The 15426-nt window shown below is 37.3% G+C and overlaps 1 protein-coding gene across 2 annotated transcripts in view; it reads right to left on the bottom strand.

Moving 5' to 3' along the window:
• Window positions 1–15426, bottom strand: part of Fmn2 (formin 2) — a 339367-nt gene that overhangs the window by 86427 nt on the left and 237514 nt on the right. Inside the window, exon 14 of one of the 2 annotated variants that reach the window (XM_028755264.1) lies at window positions 14360–14452. The exons of the other annotated variant lie outside the window; for it this stretch is intronic. Within the exon in view, the coding sequence (XP_028611097.1) occupies window positions 14360–14452 (93 nt within the window). The remainder of the gene's footprint in view (window positions 1–14359; window positions 14453–15426) is intronic. 2 annotated transcript variants of the gene reach the window in all.

Genomic DNA, 15426 nt, shown 5'->3' with positions numbered 1-15426 from the left:
TCAGACTGAATCATGCAGCATATTTAATCGGTATACCCAAACAAAGACAAATATTTTCTAGTGGAATTTGCATAGGGCAAAGAAATAGATTATACTTTACAGTCTTGAGCAAGAATATAGTCTTGCAAATACCATCACCAACCTCCACTGCATTTTTGGTATCTGAATGTTCTGTTAAGCCATCAGATATGTGGTGATATGTTACAGCAGCTGTGGTGATATGTTACAGCAGCAATAGAAAACTAATGCTGGTTTCTCCTCAGAAACTGAAAGCAGAGGAGAATCAGTTATAACACCGTGTATAAACACACACACACACACACACACACACACACACACACACACACAGAGAGAGAGAGAGAGAGAGAGAGAGAGAGAGAGAGAGAGAGAGAGAATCTATGACTTAGTGTCTCTTAAAGGCTTAAAGGAGGCTTGGTTCCCAAACTGCCATACTACTGACAGATGGCAGCACTTTTAGGGGGTGGCCTATTGATGGTAGATGGGGTCACTAGGCTTTGCCCTTGAAGGAGATATCAGATATCGGAATAAAAACTGTTCCTCTTCTTCCTCTGCCCACCATGTCCTTTGCCCAGCTTCCTCCTCCTTTGTTTTTCCCTTTGCCTCTCAATTACAGGAGGCATGCTAGCTTTTTCTGCCAAACACTCCCAAAGAAACAGGGCCAACATGACCTTGGAATGAAACCTCAGAAGCCATTAATCAAAATAAAGCATTCCTCCCTTCCAATGGGTCACTTAAGGTCTTTTGTCACATTAAGAGAAAGCTGCCTACCACAACTGTTCAAAAATAGAATTCACACAAATTTTTACAAGCATTATAATGTGACAATAATTTTGTACCTGGAAATGCACACTCTACAAAGTGTTAAAGAAAAGGAAACCTTATATCTATAGAAACAAATGAAAAGATCTGAACATGAATACGAAGTATACTTTCTCTAAAGACCTGACTGAAAATTAGGAGTAAGAAACATTTTGTTATATGTGTAAAACTAAAGTATATGACACTAGCAATAATTACAGGAGAAATAGAAGATTGTCTTTGTAAGGTTTTGTACCAATGAAGAAATGTTGTGACTACATTTAAAGATAGTAATGAATTAAATAGATCAGAACATGAGAATAATTCTGAAAACGCAAGTGAAAGATGTATAGTGAATTACCTAATATGGAAATATGAAATACTAAAAATAACCTATAAAAGGAAGGCAGAAAACATTATATAAGATCTATCTATCTATCTATCTATCTATCTATCTATCTATAGATATAATAAATTAAACCCAATCATATTTTTTAAAATTAATGTCTAAATATTACAACTGAAAAGGCAGTGGTGGGTGGGGCTGGATAGGGGATTGCTAGACTGAAAACTTTCAGCTCTATGTTCTCTAGTGGAAATCTACTTAAAATACAGACATGTACTTAGATTAGATTGACAGTCAAAGACTAAAAAAGGCATGGTACAAACACTATTCACAACAAACCTAACATGGCTCAATTAAAATTAGAAGAATTAGACTTGAGAAGGAATAATTTTGCTATGGGAAAGAAAAAGGCAAACACTTCCGTGAAGAAGTAATTCAACAGAAAGACAAATTAATTCTAATTATGTATGCATCCAGCATCAGAGATTCAAAATACGCAAAGCAAAATCTGTTATTTCCAAGAGAAAAGGATGAAAGAAAACTGAAGGGAAAGATGGATGTTTGAGTGTTGGTAAGTAGCGATTCCAGCTCTTTTCTCTCAGGAACTGATAGCCTGATGACACAATACAACAGTAATTAAGGGAGGAATGTAAAATATCGGGGCCATACTGCCAGTGGATGAGGTCTCTGCACATAGCCTTGAAAGGTTCGTTTCCTGGGAAAAGAATGAACTGAACTGCAGGGAATAGAGGGTTAAGGGCACATCACCAGTTGAGAAGCTTTGCCATGATGCAGAAGAGATGAGTGGGACAAGAAGAAGAACAGAAAATAATTAAGGGGGGAGAGATGGCTCAGCAGATAAAAGTTGTTATTGCTCTTACAGAAGACCTGAGTTCAGTTTATAGCACCCATATGGTGGCTCACACTTGCCTGCCTATAGTTCTAGTTTTGGGGTATCCAATGCCCTTTTCTAACCTTTCAGGCTTCTGTTGCATGTGTGTAGTACATATACATAGCCATAAAATACATAAATATAAAAAGTCAACAGTAAACATTTATAAGTATCTAGTTTTCTGCTATAAGAGTAAAGAAGCAATTTGTTCAGAAATTCATGGCAGGACCAGCCTTGAGTAAAATTAATCATAGAAACATTAGATTATTTATACATTAATTACATCACATGGAAGATGCATGGGTGACATTCTAAACATAGATTTTGGATACATTAAAATGAACATTCACACAGGTCAGTAATTATGACTAGTATTTCACAGATGACTACAGGTTAGAGGAAGGTCGTCTTTGCTTGGACAATAACATAATGCCAGTAGCTTGTAACAAGGAAAAGAACCCACGTTCCATGACTGGCGTATAATAGCAGAAGATTACTTTGGGGTAAAGTTGATGCCTTGAGGTTAGAGTGGAGTAGACTCGGGGTAAGTAAAACTAGGGCAGAGAAGAGGGCGAGCAGTGTATGGGAAAGTTAGCAGCATGAATCCATCATGAAGCCATGGATCCAGCACTTCAACATTTAAACACGCACTGTATACAACTAAGTATACATCCTGAAAAATGCATATACTTATATGGTAGGAAAATGGCTGGTCAGCACAGAAATTAGCAAATAAGTTTATGAGCTCCTTTACAATGAAATAAAGCCAGCTGGAAGTACACCCTGATACAAATTACTTTAAATATGTTACAATATTACAGAAGAAACAAAGTAGAACCTTATTTCCATCAATATTATGGACTTGCTAGATACAAGATATGCAGGGTTTCACACACACACACACAAACACACACACACACACACACACACATGCACAAGATAGAATAAAATAAAATAAAAATTAGTGCATGACTAAATCTGATAGTAAACAAGGAAAATTCTCTGAGGCCATTAAAACAAAGAGAAGCAGGATTCCAAAGAGATGTAAGGCAATGTTTCCCAGGGCAACACTGATTCTTACAACTTTTCCTTACATGAACAAGCAGAAAAAATAAAAAAAGATGAACAGGCCTGAACCCTCCAAAGTATCCAAGAAACTGCAAAGGAGCACCCCATGAGTTAGGCGTTGAGCATATGTGTTTTCCCCACAGCAGCTCTGAAGAGAAGAGGAATCCTGTGGCACAACACAGAGGTGAACCTTCACCGTGCACTGGGCTATAGCATACAAAGGGCTGTACTGACGTGCAAGGAAAGAACCTATTTTAAAATAATTCTTGGTCGGTAGAATCTCCTAATGATTATCCAAAACAAACATAAAGAGAAATAGAAAACATGAAAAGTGCCCCAGAACAAATTCAGAGCAAAATACAAAGCAACAAAAACTGAACTCAAATTGTTGACAATTTACCAGGGAAGAGAGGAGTCGGGGCTTCCAGACTACTCAAAGGAATTATTGACCTTGGACCCAAAGTTTCATGATTAATACATCTATGCCTCAAAAAGCAACTGTGATATCCAGAAAGTTTTACATGGAAAAGAACAACATACAGTCCCGAGTCACTACAGTGGCCTTTAAAGGGCAGACATCTGACAGGAGAAAAATAACTGGAGAAAGTAGGTATCAGATGAAGAAATGGTGAGCAAAGGAAACAGGACTGTTAAACTGAGACCAAAAACTGAATACTTCAAACAATGATAATTCTCTATTTTAGGAATCACGACAAGACATACAATAAGGCAAAAGCCCTGCAAAAGAATGACATATAAATAGGTCAGATTAACGTTAAGAGTCTGCAGATTTTTATTGCTTAAAGGGAAGCAAAAAATAGCAACATCAGACTTTGTTAAAGAATCGTGTTAACAGAAAGAAAAATATTGTATGATGTCACGAACATGTGGAATCTAAAAATAGCAAAGCCAATTCCCTAAAGCACTCAAAAACACTGAAACAGAAGACTAGGAAGGGCAAACGGTATAGGGAGATGGAAGGCAAATGGTACAAAGTTACACACTTTCGAAGGAAGATTAAGCTCAGGTAACTCACATGTGCTATGCAGAGTATAAGCAGTATCGCATGATACATAGGAAACCTGATAAAAGAGTGAAGTTTAGATTTGGAAGCCATGCATACACAAAAAGGTAACTATGAAAGGGATGGACTAATGTGTTTGACTATAGTAACTGTTCGATTATGAATAAATTCAAACGCCATAATATACGCCACATAACAAAAGAAGTGTAAACACCAACATTATGCATCATCAGGTATAGACACAAGGGGGCAGGGAGAAGAATTAGTTCCAGTGACTGCTCCACAAGTGTGAGGAACTGAGGGAAGATCCTCAGAAATCTTGCAAAGGATGAAAGTGCTGTGTATACCTCAGCATATGGGTGTTGGTAAAGACAGGCAGATTTAGCATAGATGACTCAGTTCTAGTTTTGTAACAAAAATAAGCAAAAGAGATATTAAGGAAGACACATGGCATTGGCCTCTGTCCTCAAATATACCTTTATTTTCATACAAACATGTACTTGAACACAGGCATGCACACATGTACTCATGCAAGTAATGAAATAGAATATAATCTTTGAAGCTACAGAACGGAACAATTCAATAAAAACAAAATCTTCAATCAGATTAAAGAGTTTGGAAATAGCTCTATTAAGAAATTGCCAAAATAATTCTATCCTTTTAATCATGGTCCTTTGTAAATGATATTTCTTCTATTTATACTTATATTAGACTGTATATAACAGTCACTACGATATTGTTGGGAAAAAGAAAAGGAAGAGAATGAAAGAAGATGGAAGTAAATAAACTGTCATTATTTTCAGCAACACTGATGAAGGAAACCTTTCAAAAAATCCAAAATGGATGCATTACTAAGAAAGGTCACTAAGCTTGTAGTCTATAATAAGTAATGGTAGTAGAATACTTATTTGAATACAGTGTACATTCATATATAATAAATACAATTCATAAGATACAGACTCATATAATATCTCTAGGACTACATCTACCAAAGAGTAAAGACGTTAACAAGATGGTAAGAGCTTTTAGACAGACATGAACAGAGTCCTAAACACATATGCTCTTCAATGCATTCACAGGAGGAAACCATAGATACCACAGGGATGCTGGTTCTCCCCAGAATGATCTACATAGATATTTATGTAACTCTGTCCAGATCCTAATAGGGAAATTGACATCATGTTTCTCAAATCTTATAAGAAGCTAAATTACTAAGATGGATATGCAAGCTAAGCCTTTCCTCATTTCACAGTAAATATGGTAGCAACAAGCTTTGCCTTGATTAAAAAAAAAAAAGAAGAAGAGGGAAATAAACTTAATACTCTGGAGAAAGGTGTGATGTGACAGAGATGAAACTACATTATTAACAGAGAAAAGTTGGCATGCATATAATGTGGAATCAAACAACTAACATCAAAGGACACAAAAATTAGATTTCTATCACAGACCACAGATGAAAATAAATTTAGATGAACTGACAGATTTAGCATGAAAGCAAAACTATCAAAATAAAAGCCTATATCTTTACAAATAAGGCTCTCTGTCTTTCTCTCCGTCTCCATTTTTCTGTTTCTCTGTCTCGCTGTCTCTGTCTCTCTCTGTCTCTGATGTGTGTGTATGTGTGTGTGTGTGTGTGTATCTTGCATGCATTTCTGTGTAGGTACATTTGCCTGCATGAAAACCACAGGCTGACCTCTGGTGACTTCCTAAATAACTTCTCCTTAGTTTTTGAGATCAGGTTTCTCACTGAACGTAGAATTTAAAGCCTCACTAGGCTGACTGGCCAATGTGTTCCAGGGATCTTCCAGTCTCTACTGCCTCTCTGCATTAGGATTATGTGCTCATACCCTGATTTTTGTAGATCCTGGAGAACTCTAGTTCTGCTGGCACAGCAAGTTCTTTATATACTGAGCCATTTTCCAGGCACCCAACAGGAACATTTTTTAAGCCAAAAATGACATTATCAAGGAATAGGTTAGTAAATGTCATAACAGAGAATCTAACAATTTCAATTACCAATAATCATCAGAGATGGATGTGAAAGGACAAACATGATCATAGAAGTATTTCCAGGAACGTGACTGACCAGGTTTTTATATCCTAATTACACAAATATTTTCCAATATCACAGTAGTAAAGTGACAGACATATCAATAGAATATCAGCTAAAGATTTAGAAAGGTATATATATCATCAGGGAGAGTGCATGCACCGGGACAACTCAAACCTGAACATGACTAGAACAGCATTTTATAGGACATATCAGGACTTAAAAACTGAAGCTAAGAACCAACTATTGGCAAAGATTTGAAAGAGTAGGTACATTTCAGGTATAAGTGTGAATAAAGGACGACAATAGATTTGCATTCCATGATATAATTGAGTTTTTCACTGGATATGTGCTTATTTCAATAGTTGCAACACTTATTTACTGTGAAATAAAGCACCAGGTAAGATTCCCCTCTAGGAAAATCACTTAGGCGGACACATCAATCACACAATTCTAAGAAAAATGGTAGGGCAGGAGGGCTGACAGGCTGGCACTGGAAGTGCAGCCATCTAGGAAAGAGGTCTTTATTGGCTCTTCCTTATGGACTAGATGCTGAAGGTCCAGCTTGGAACACATGGTAGAGATATGAGAGACCTGTGATGTAATGTGTTGGTAGGAGCAGCCAAGTACAAAGAGGGAGGAGGCACTTGTAAGCGGCCCTGGGATGGAACCCAGTCCATCTCAGGCCTCCTAGAGTCTGATTCATTCTCATCTATAGATGCGGAAGTGATTGAGACTGTTGGAAATCTAACACTCAGAGGGAAGTGGGGACATGAGCTATGCTTTTCCTAAGGGTTGCCTCCAATTTGTGCTTCTTTTTGTGTCAAGAATTATCGGCACAGCACATGAAATCTAAAATAGAATAATCACATGTCAATATTGTGAGAAATCGCTGTCTATCTGCATGCATTTACAAATAAAGTGTTCCCTCCTTTTAGTTCTGCTAGTGGTGAGCTTCTGAGAGTAACAGTCCTACCCTGGACACTGTACAGTAACTTTGTCCACCATCTCTCTGAATCCCTTATTAGTATTACAACTTCTAAATTAAAATAAAATTGTTCCCATCTCCTTTACAAGGGCTCGGCTTCAGCATGTCCACCATCTAGCTATTGTGTTATTTCAGTCTTCAACAAGCTTTCTGAATCAGGCTTGCTGGCTCAGCTCTGTAAGCCTAGTAGTCAGGAGGTTAAAGCAGGAAGACTATGGGAAGTTCAAGGGCATCGTGGCTATATAGTAAGCCTCAGGCCAGCTTAGGCTAGAGTGAGACACTGACAGAAAAAAAAATAAACCCAAACAACAAAATCCAAACTAATAATGAAGCTATCTGAATATTCATTTTCATGTTAGGAAATGGATATCATCACATCTGCTAAGACTACTCTAAGGAAACTAAAACAAAGTATTTAGCTTAAAAGAAACAATATTAAGGCTTTATGGTTAGCTATACTATCATATTAATTAAAATCCAATAGACTAATAGGCATTATGCTTCTTTTCTAATTCAAATGGTCAATAATAGATTATCTTAAATATTCATTTTTTCATTACTTAAAATAATTCCAACTGTATGTTTAAAGGGCAAAAAAGAAAGAAAGGAAAGCAACCCCATTGCTCCTCCTCCTCACTGAGGAGCCCAGCTTATATGGTAGACAGTAACATTTCTCATAGAAAAACCTCAGAGCTGGTGGACTGCCCAGGATCTGGCACAGCTAATAACCTTGCTTTCAGCATCTCTTCCATTCTCGTGTATAGTATTACCAATACCAGGGATTGTATATTTAAGACTTGCGGTTTCAACACCCTTCTAATTATAAGCATGTGATTACAGATTTATGCGTTTTCATCTTGGTTCAACTCACAAGGACTGTTCAGCTTCAATTTGCTATGCTTAGATTAAGAGGAGAAGTGTCTGCAAAAACACTGGAAGATATGGGCAGTGGGGTCTTTGAAAAATCCCATTTGCTGTTTTAAATTCGAGAAAGGACAGTAGAGGCCTGACTTCATCAAGTAGCATGAGGAGAATCCTGCACCATTCTTATTAAATTTTAAAGTACACATGAATCAAAATACGAGTGAAAAGAAGAGATGACCAACATGAGAAAATTAGGCTCTGATTTGATTCCCAGGGGTAGAAATACACAGCAGATCACACACACACACACACACACACACACACACACACACACACACAAACACATATGCACACATACATACATACATACATACATACATACATACATACATACATACATACAAGCAACCTAATACATCCTAGGTCCACCATAGCTGGGCAATGGTACAGATTTTGGGCACAATTTGTCCAGGCTATAGCTTCAATTCAGCAAATAAGGAGAGTTGGGTGGTGTGGAGGAGGAAGAAGAGTGTGTTCGGTTCTGAGAATATAATTAGAAACTGTAGGATTGTCCAGAAAATTCTATTGTCTTACAGTTTTATGCTATAACCCCTCCCCCACAAAAATCACCAAAGAAAGCTTTAAAAAATTAACAAAAAATGAAAAAAACTGGATCATTTCTGATCCTAAACACTTTGGATAGGGGCTTTCACAGTGCCTTCCATCCATCATCAATTGATGATACTCAGTCACCCAGACAAGAAGCCTTGGCACCTATCATATCATCTATGTTAATGTGCTTCTCTTCTTATGATAACCAGACAAGTCTATTCTGTCTCCTAACCATCACTTCATGAGTACTCAGCTCCTCATTTCTCTGATCTCATGCCATGCCAGTCTTAAAAGGAGCCTCCTCCTCCTCCTCCTCCCCTTCCTCCTCCTCCTCCTCCTCCTCCTCCTCTTCCTCCTTCTGCTCCTCCTACTCCTCAGACCAATCTGTCTCCATTTAAGCTTTGTCCACATTGCTATGAAGGTATCAGGATATAATCCAAGTTACTTAGTGAGAGTGATGTGCATTCACAAAGCTGGGTGCCTGGAGCATTCTCAGCCTTATCATTCACTGCTCCCTTCCAGAAGATGCAACTCCTGATTTGCTCCAGAGTCCCACCCCTTCCATTTCACATTTCTCTGTGTCTTCCCCTTCCTTGTCTTCAGTTCTCTCATATCCACCTACCACTCCTCTAATAATAAAGTGTCACTATCACTAAAAAGAGTTACTGTCTATATAGGTGTGCCTTTGGGGCCCTTCTCAGAATATTCTGTTCTGTAAGGTAATAGATTCCTTGATCTTTAGAGGACTGTCTGATCTCAGCTTGTGCAGAAGGATCTGACTGGGACAGGAGCAGGGTTTCCCTCTAATTATAGTGATAGAAAAGCAGAACATATGAGTTCAAAGGGTCTGTGATTGTAGCCCTGGTTAAGTGTGGGAAAACCCTTTGTACAGTGCCGTTTCATCAATGGCAAATAAAAGTGGCTTATCACTAGAGTCCTAGAAAGGAAGTGCAGGCTTAAGAGGAGATTGAGATAAATAGTCTTAGATGTCTAGAAATCTAACTTGGCAAAGGAAACCTTACAACAATGATTTGTAGAAACTAGGTCCAATGGTTGTTAGCCATGAATTTAAGGCCATTAGATATCTTGTAAGGACGTTCTACATTTCCATTCACTGCTATAGAAGATAAAACCCAAGAAGTGGTCTTGAGGAAGATTGTTGGCCTCTGGTGATCAAGACATGTGACTGGGCTCGGTCTATATTCTGGGAGCATAGGGTGAAGTCAGCTGAGCAAACCTGCTCTCTTAGTGGTACTTATACTATTGAGGAAGGAACAAATAACACAGCAGCAGACAGTATTGTAATGGATCCTAAGCTAGGCAGATGCAGAACACCATTAGAGTGAATCTCCCTTCAGGGTTTTCTTGTCAGAGGGGAAGCTATCACCTTGATAAACAGTGGGTGCCTCAAAGCAAGCAGACAGGATTCTTTCCAGCTGCCTATTTTAAGGTAGACGTAAGAGACATTCCCAAGACAGACATATTGAAATGGAGACCATGAAATCCTGGCTCGAGTGGAAGTAAGAAGGCAGGGAGGAAAAAATTGGATAAATAAATGGATTCTGGGATGAGATGAAATCCAGAAAGATTGCTAGAATGTGATCCACAGACCACACAATAGCTGGATTATGAGGATAAGAGATGTTTCTGTTAGACTCCAGAGCTAATGCAATAAAACGTTTGGCCAGCATTAGACACGGTCTGTCTTTTCAACTGTTCAAGAGATTTTTACATTAGAGAATTAGGCACATTTAAACAGACTCTGGATACATACAAAATATGAATATTCTCCTGTGGCTAATCTTGGCAAAGGTTGACATGACAAAGCTATAGTATTATTGATAAAAGTTTAGTTATAAGAAAAAATTTGACATATGCTATAAAGGTAGAATTTTCTATCATTCTAAGTTGGAGTTTAGACTTTTGCCTTGATATCTAAAAGAAATAAAGAACCCCCAAATCCTGCCTTATAAAAAATCATCTTAAGAGAAATATATTTTGACATTTGTTATTCTCATAATGCTTCACTAAATACAGGCCCAAGAGCCTGAATGCATAAGGATGGTCATTTATTTGTCACAATTTTGACACATTTGATCAATGCAAGTTTTTCCAAAGCATTGCCATTGCTATGTTATCATTTGTCTTTAAGAAAATGTGAAATGAAAGATGCACTAAGATATTCACCTTTCACCTTCATTACTGAAATAAATAGCCAAGACAGATTGAATCTTTGTGGTGTACTTACACTTAACCACTGAACAACACACACACACAGACACACACATATGGTCATTACAGGTGAATGCAAAGATTATATAGAATTTTGAACAGGACCAGAGGAAAATAGAAAGTATCAAATGACACAAGGAGAAATACATACACACACACACAGACACACACTTACAGATTGGATGGCCTTTGCCATCCAATTCAACCTAATGACAAAGGTAATGCCTGCCAAAGTCTGAGTATTTTATTATCATGATAAAACTGCTTTTATTTCACTCAGAAGTATAAACTTCTAATAACTTCATACTGGATAAATTGAAAGAACTTTTTGAACTGTCATTAAAATATAAAGACATATTTATCCATTAATCAAGACTGGGAAATCCTGGCTTCCCTATGTGTAAACTACTAAAAAAAAATCTATAGGCCTCTGTCTCTGCCTCAAATCATACACTAATGGCAATGAAAACTATTTATAGTGATCCTTTGTGCTTTGGAAACTTAATTCCTAAATTCCAGTAGCTTGAATTTGTTTTTCAATTCATGCTTTCTTTTAAAGGAAAAAGCACAACCATAGTTTTAGTCTATAAAATACAAATTAACAATATTATATAATAAATCACATATACTTTGATTACACTATAGATAACCAGGCAGGTAGGCTTAATTTATTACACAAATATACTATGTGTAATAAATCATGACCAATGTATACTCTTGTCTGCATTGTCAAAAGGCCTACCTTTGTCTTAAACAAGTCCTCAAATTATGAACTTCCTACTTCTTAGTAAGCCATAAAGGATGACTGGACACCTTCAGCTCTGTAATCTTTTTAGTCATGTATCATTTGTTTAAATGACACATTCTTAATCTTAGAATTCTACCACCAGGTGGAAAAAAACAGACCTCAGCTTTTTCATCACTAGTGGAATGAGACCTAACCATGAGACTATTATTTTGGAGGAAGAACACTTTTAGGAATGAATGAGATTTCTACCTTTGTTCATACAGCGTTGAATCTGAGAGCGATATTCACTTTAATTCAGGAATCTCAACACTGTTCTCCATTAATCTACATGATGATCTTTAAAGTAGTATTTTTCCATTGAAAGGAAGTTGTGCTCATGTTGATTAAATAGAGCCATGGCTCATTCTTTGGAAGTCATTGCCAGTGACACTTGAACAGGCTATGAAAGTCATAGTCAGCTACAGAGAGGACAGATTCATCCTTCTGAGAGAGCTATTTGGCCTCAGTCTCATGCCATGTTCGCCTCTAGGAGAATTCCTCAAAGAACAAAATCTTTCCCAGAGCATGGCATGATATAAATCTGATCTTCAGAAGAGATGTTAAATTCCAGGGCTGAAATGTTTTGAGTAGTAAATGCTTTGATATAATTTTAAGTTTCAATGACTTCAAACAGTGAGAGAAAAGAAAAAGAAAGAAAACAAAAAAAATTTTTTTAGTATACTCTGAATTTTTCTATGTTTATGTCTTCAGAATGAAGAAAGCATCAGTGAGATAATATCTGTGCTCTATGAAATACAAGTATTAAATATCTAGAGGTATTAATTCATTGCACAAAAATAGCAGATGGTGTCCTGAAGATTTAAAAGACACCAATCGACTTTATTCTTTGGGTACAATGTTTTGACAAAGCAAATAACTACCACATTGTACTGAGGTCATAAGCAGAGTTGAAATGTAAGGGGATGGGTTGGAGATGGAGCTTAGTGGTAGAGCATTTGTCTACCATGTATGCTAGGACCCAGATCAATCTGTATCACTGGTAACAAAACAACAACAACAGCAGCAGCAACAAAAATCAATTAAAAAGCAAAACACACATCACAAAATACCAAATTTTAAAAATAAGAGCACAAAGATTTTATGCCTTTATAATACAAACTATTTAAAGTAATAGTGTGCCAAGATCCAGCCTCTGCATGAGGAAGGTCCTGAGAAAGACAGGATTGGGAGCAGCGCTGACTCAGTAATGACTCGGAGTCAGTAGTGGATGCATGCTGTCAGGTCAAGTGCTCTCTCTTTGCCCAAGGATTCTCATCATTCTTCCTTCTCCTTTCTTCTTTCTCCAGTCTCACTATTTTGCCTTCTTTTCCTGACCACACAACCTGACCCCAGTCTTTTATTTACTAAAGCTAGATCATCAAGGCTTTGATCATTGTTAATCTTTTTTTAGAAATCTTTAAATTCACATAAATTTTATGAATCCTAGATCATTAGTCCCTATTCCTGCTTCCTTAAAACAGAAACTAAACACAAAACAAAAGCATATTTCCTTATAGGTTTTACAGAGCCTGTTCTTCATGGGTAGCTGGGCACAGCTCTTGCAGTTTCCTGGTACAGCAGACAATAGTAACTGTTTTCATATAAGAACAGAAAGTTGGCAGACTACTAAGGTTAAAATAATTCCTGACAAATTTTTAAAATTTGTAAGTAAAGCAGCTAGCTCTCTCTGATATCTTTCTATGCATTGCCATCTCCAATCCTGCAAGTAGATAAAAAAATTAAGTATTAACCTTTTATTTGCTTATACATCATCTTTCAATTCTCTAATTTTTGTTTATTCTAGCAACTTCATGCACTCATTATGCTCCTTCTGATATTATTTGTTTCTGGATCATATACAAGCCTTCCTCCACTAAGATAACTCAATCAATTATTTGCTTGTTTTCTATAGATTTCTTCTTTTCCTATCCATGTTTTTTCTTCTTGAGACCACTTTAACTTTCTATCCTTGATGTCCCCAAGTTCACCCTGGCTAAATAATGTACCAGTCATTGGACCAAAGGGTACATGTATCTCTTCATAATTCCAAAATCAAGGCCAGGTCTTGCTATGAAACAATATCTACAAAGGACTGTAGGCTTTTATGGCCTTTGTGGTTACATTGTGGAGATCCTTTCCCATGGCTCTTAGGGCCAAGTGGGAGGCCTGTTCCTCATCCTCCACAGCCTCATGACCGCCTCCATCTCTCATTCCCAAGAGCCGCATCTGTTTCATTAATTATGGAGTGATTACCTCTGAGTAATGGGGGAAGTATATTCCCCAGAAGGAGAGATTGAAAATAAAATAGAAGAGACAGCAGATCAGCTTCAGGGCAACAGCGACCATCAGCACACGTGCAGGGATCAAAGACCTGGCGATGCTCCAGGGGCAGGAACTGTGACACATCACCCCTTACTCAGCCATGCCGGACCCTGCATCAGTGTGTTGTTCACAAAACACCATCCAATAACAATGCAGACTAGCCACAAAATACCATAGTTAGCAAATTGTTAGCCTCTCATGCCTGTGATGTGATTATCCCAATTCTTATTTGTTTGGGTATTTGGGGGTTTGTTGTTTTTTCAGTAATGCCAAAATAATCTTGTTTAAATTCGCACTGAAACAGATGGCTGCTACATATCTGCCTAAGGAGTGGAGAGACATCTCTGCAGTTTACCTTGACTGATGAACTGCTCCATGTTCTCCTTGAAAGGCTGCATGTGCTCTTCAGATGACACCTGGTACACTTTACCTGCTTCCACCTCACAGGCTGAAATGAAGAGAACAAAACCATTTTTAGAGCACCGTATTGTCAATGGAGCACTATGCTAGTTTTTAGAAAACATATGAGCCTATATTGAAAAGTGTTTCAATCAATTTTGTTGAAATGTGTTGTCTATCCATATTGAAATCATCTTCATATATATATATATATATATATATATCTTTTCAATGAATCACAAAAAATACATTCCCAAGAATATATGTACCTAGTTCTACCACTTCTAAACTGATCTGTAGGATAAGTGAATTAGATATCAGGACCTTAGTTTCTGGTAAGGACACCAGACCCTATGTCAGAGTGCAGTTTTAGGGTCAAACTTGTTAGGAGCTGTGTGATGTTACAGTAGTGTCCAGTACATAGTATAGCAATAGGTAAACATTTTTACCATTAACACATGTTTATTACAGTCAAAACTTCTGAAAAATGAATCACAGAGGCAGCCAGTATTTTCAGAGCACTTCAGATAATTTTCAATGATAATTTAATCAAATCCTTAAAATAAGTCAAGAGAGAAGATTTTACTACTGCCTAGGTCAGCTGAGGAAATTAAGGTTAAATATGGCCGGCCACAGGAAGATAAAGAGCAGATTCATAAATGAAGTCCTGAGCTGACAAGTTTGTCTTCACCCTTATCCCCTTTCCATTTTGCAGCATCATATTTTCCTAAGTACAGATTTTCCTGGAGTTGAGAAGCATCTCTAAGAGATTTTCTGAAGGCATGCTTATGGAAAGGCGTACTATAACTCAGTAAGAAGGGGATCTAAAGCTGAAAACTGCATTCTTTAATATAAAAACTGGCCAGATTTGTGATAGCCTTTAAAGAACTGACCATTTTACAATCTTAAACTTAGGTTATTCCTATAAAATCATGTTCCTATTAAGTGAAGTCATTTCTCTCTCTCTCTCTCTCTCTCTCTCTCTCTCTCTCTCTCTGTGTGTGTGTGTGTGTGTGTGTGTGT

The sequence above is a fragment of the Grammomys surdaster genome, unplaced genomic scaffold (assembly GCF_004785775.1).
Source record: "Grammomys surdaster isolate TR1022 unplaced genomic scaffold, NIH_TR_1.0 126051, whole genome shotgun sequence".
In the NCBI taxonomy this organism is placed as follows: domain Eukaryota; kingdom Metazoa; phylum Chordata; class Mammalia; order Rodentia; family Muridae; genus Grammomys; species Grammomys surdaster.
This window is presented reverse-complemented; position numbering and strand designations above follow the sequence as displayed.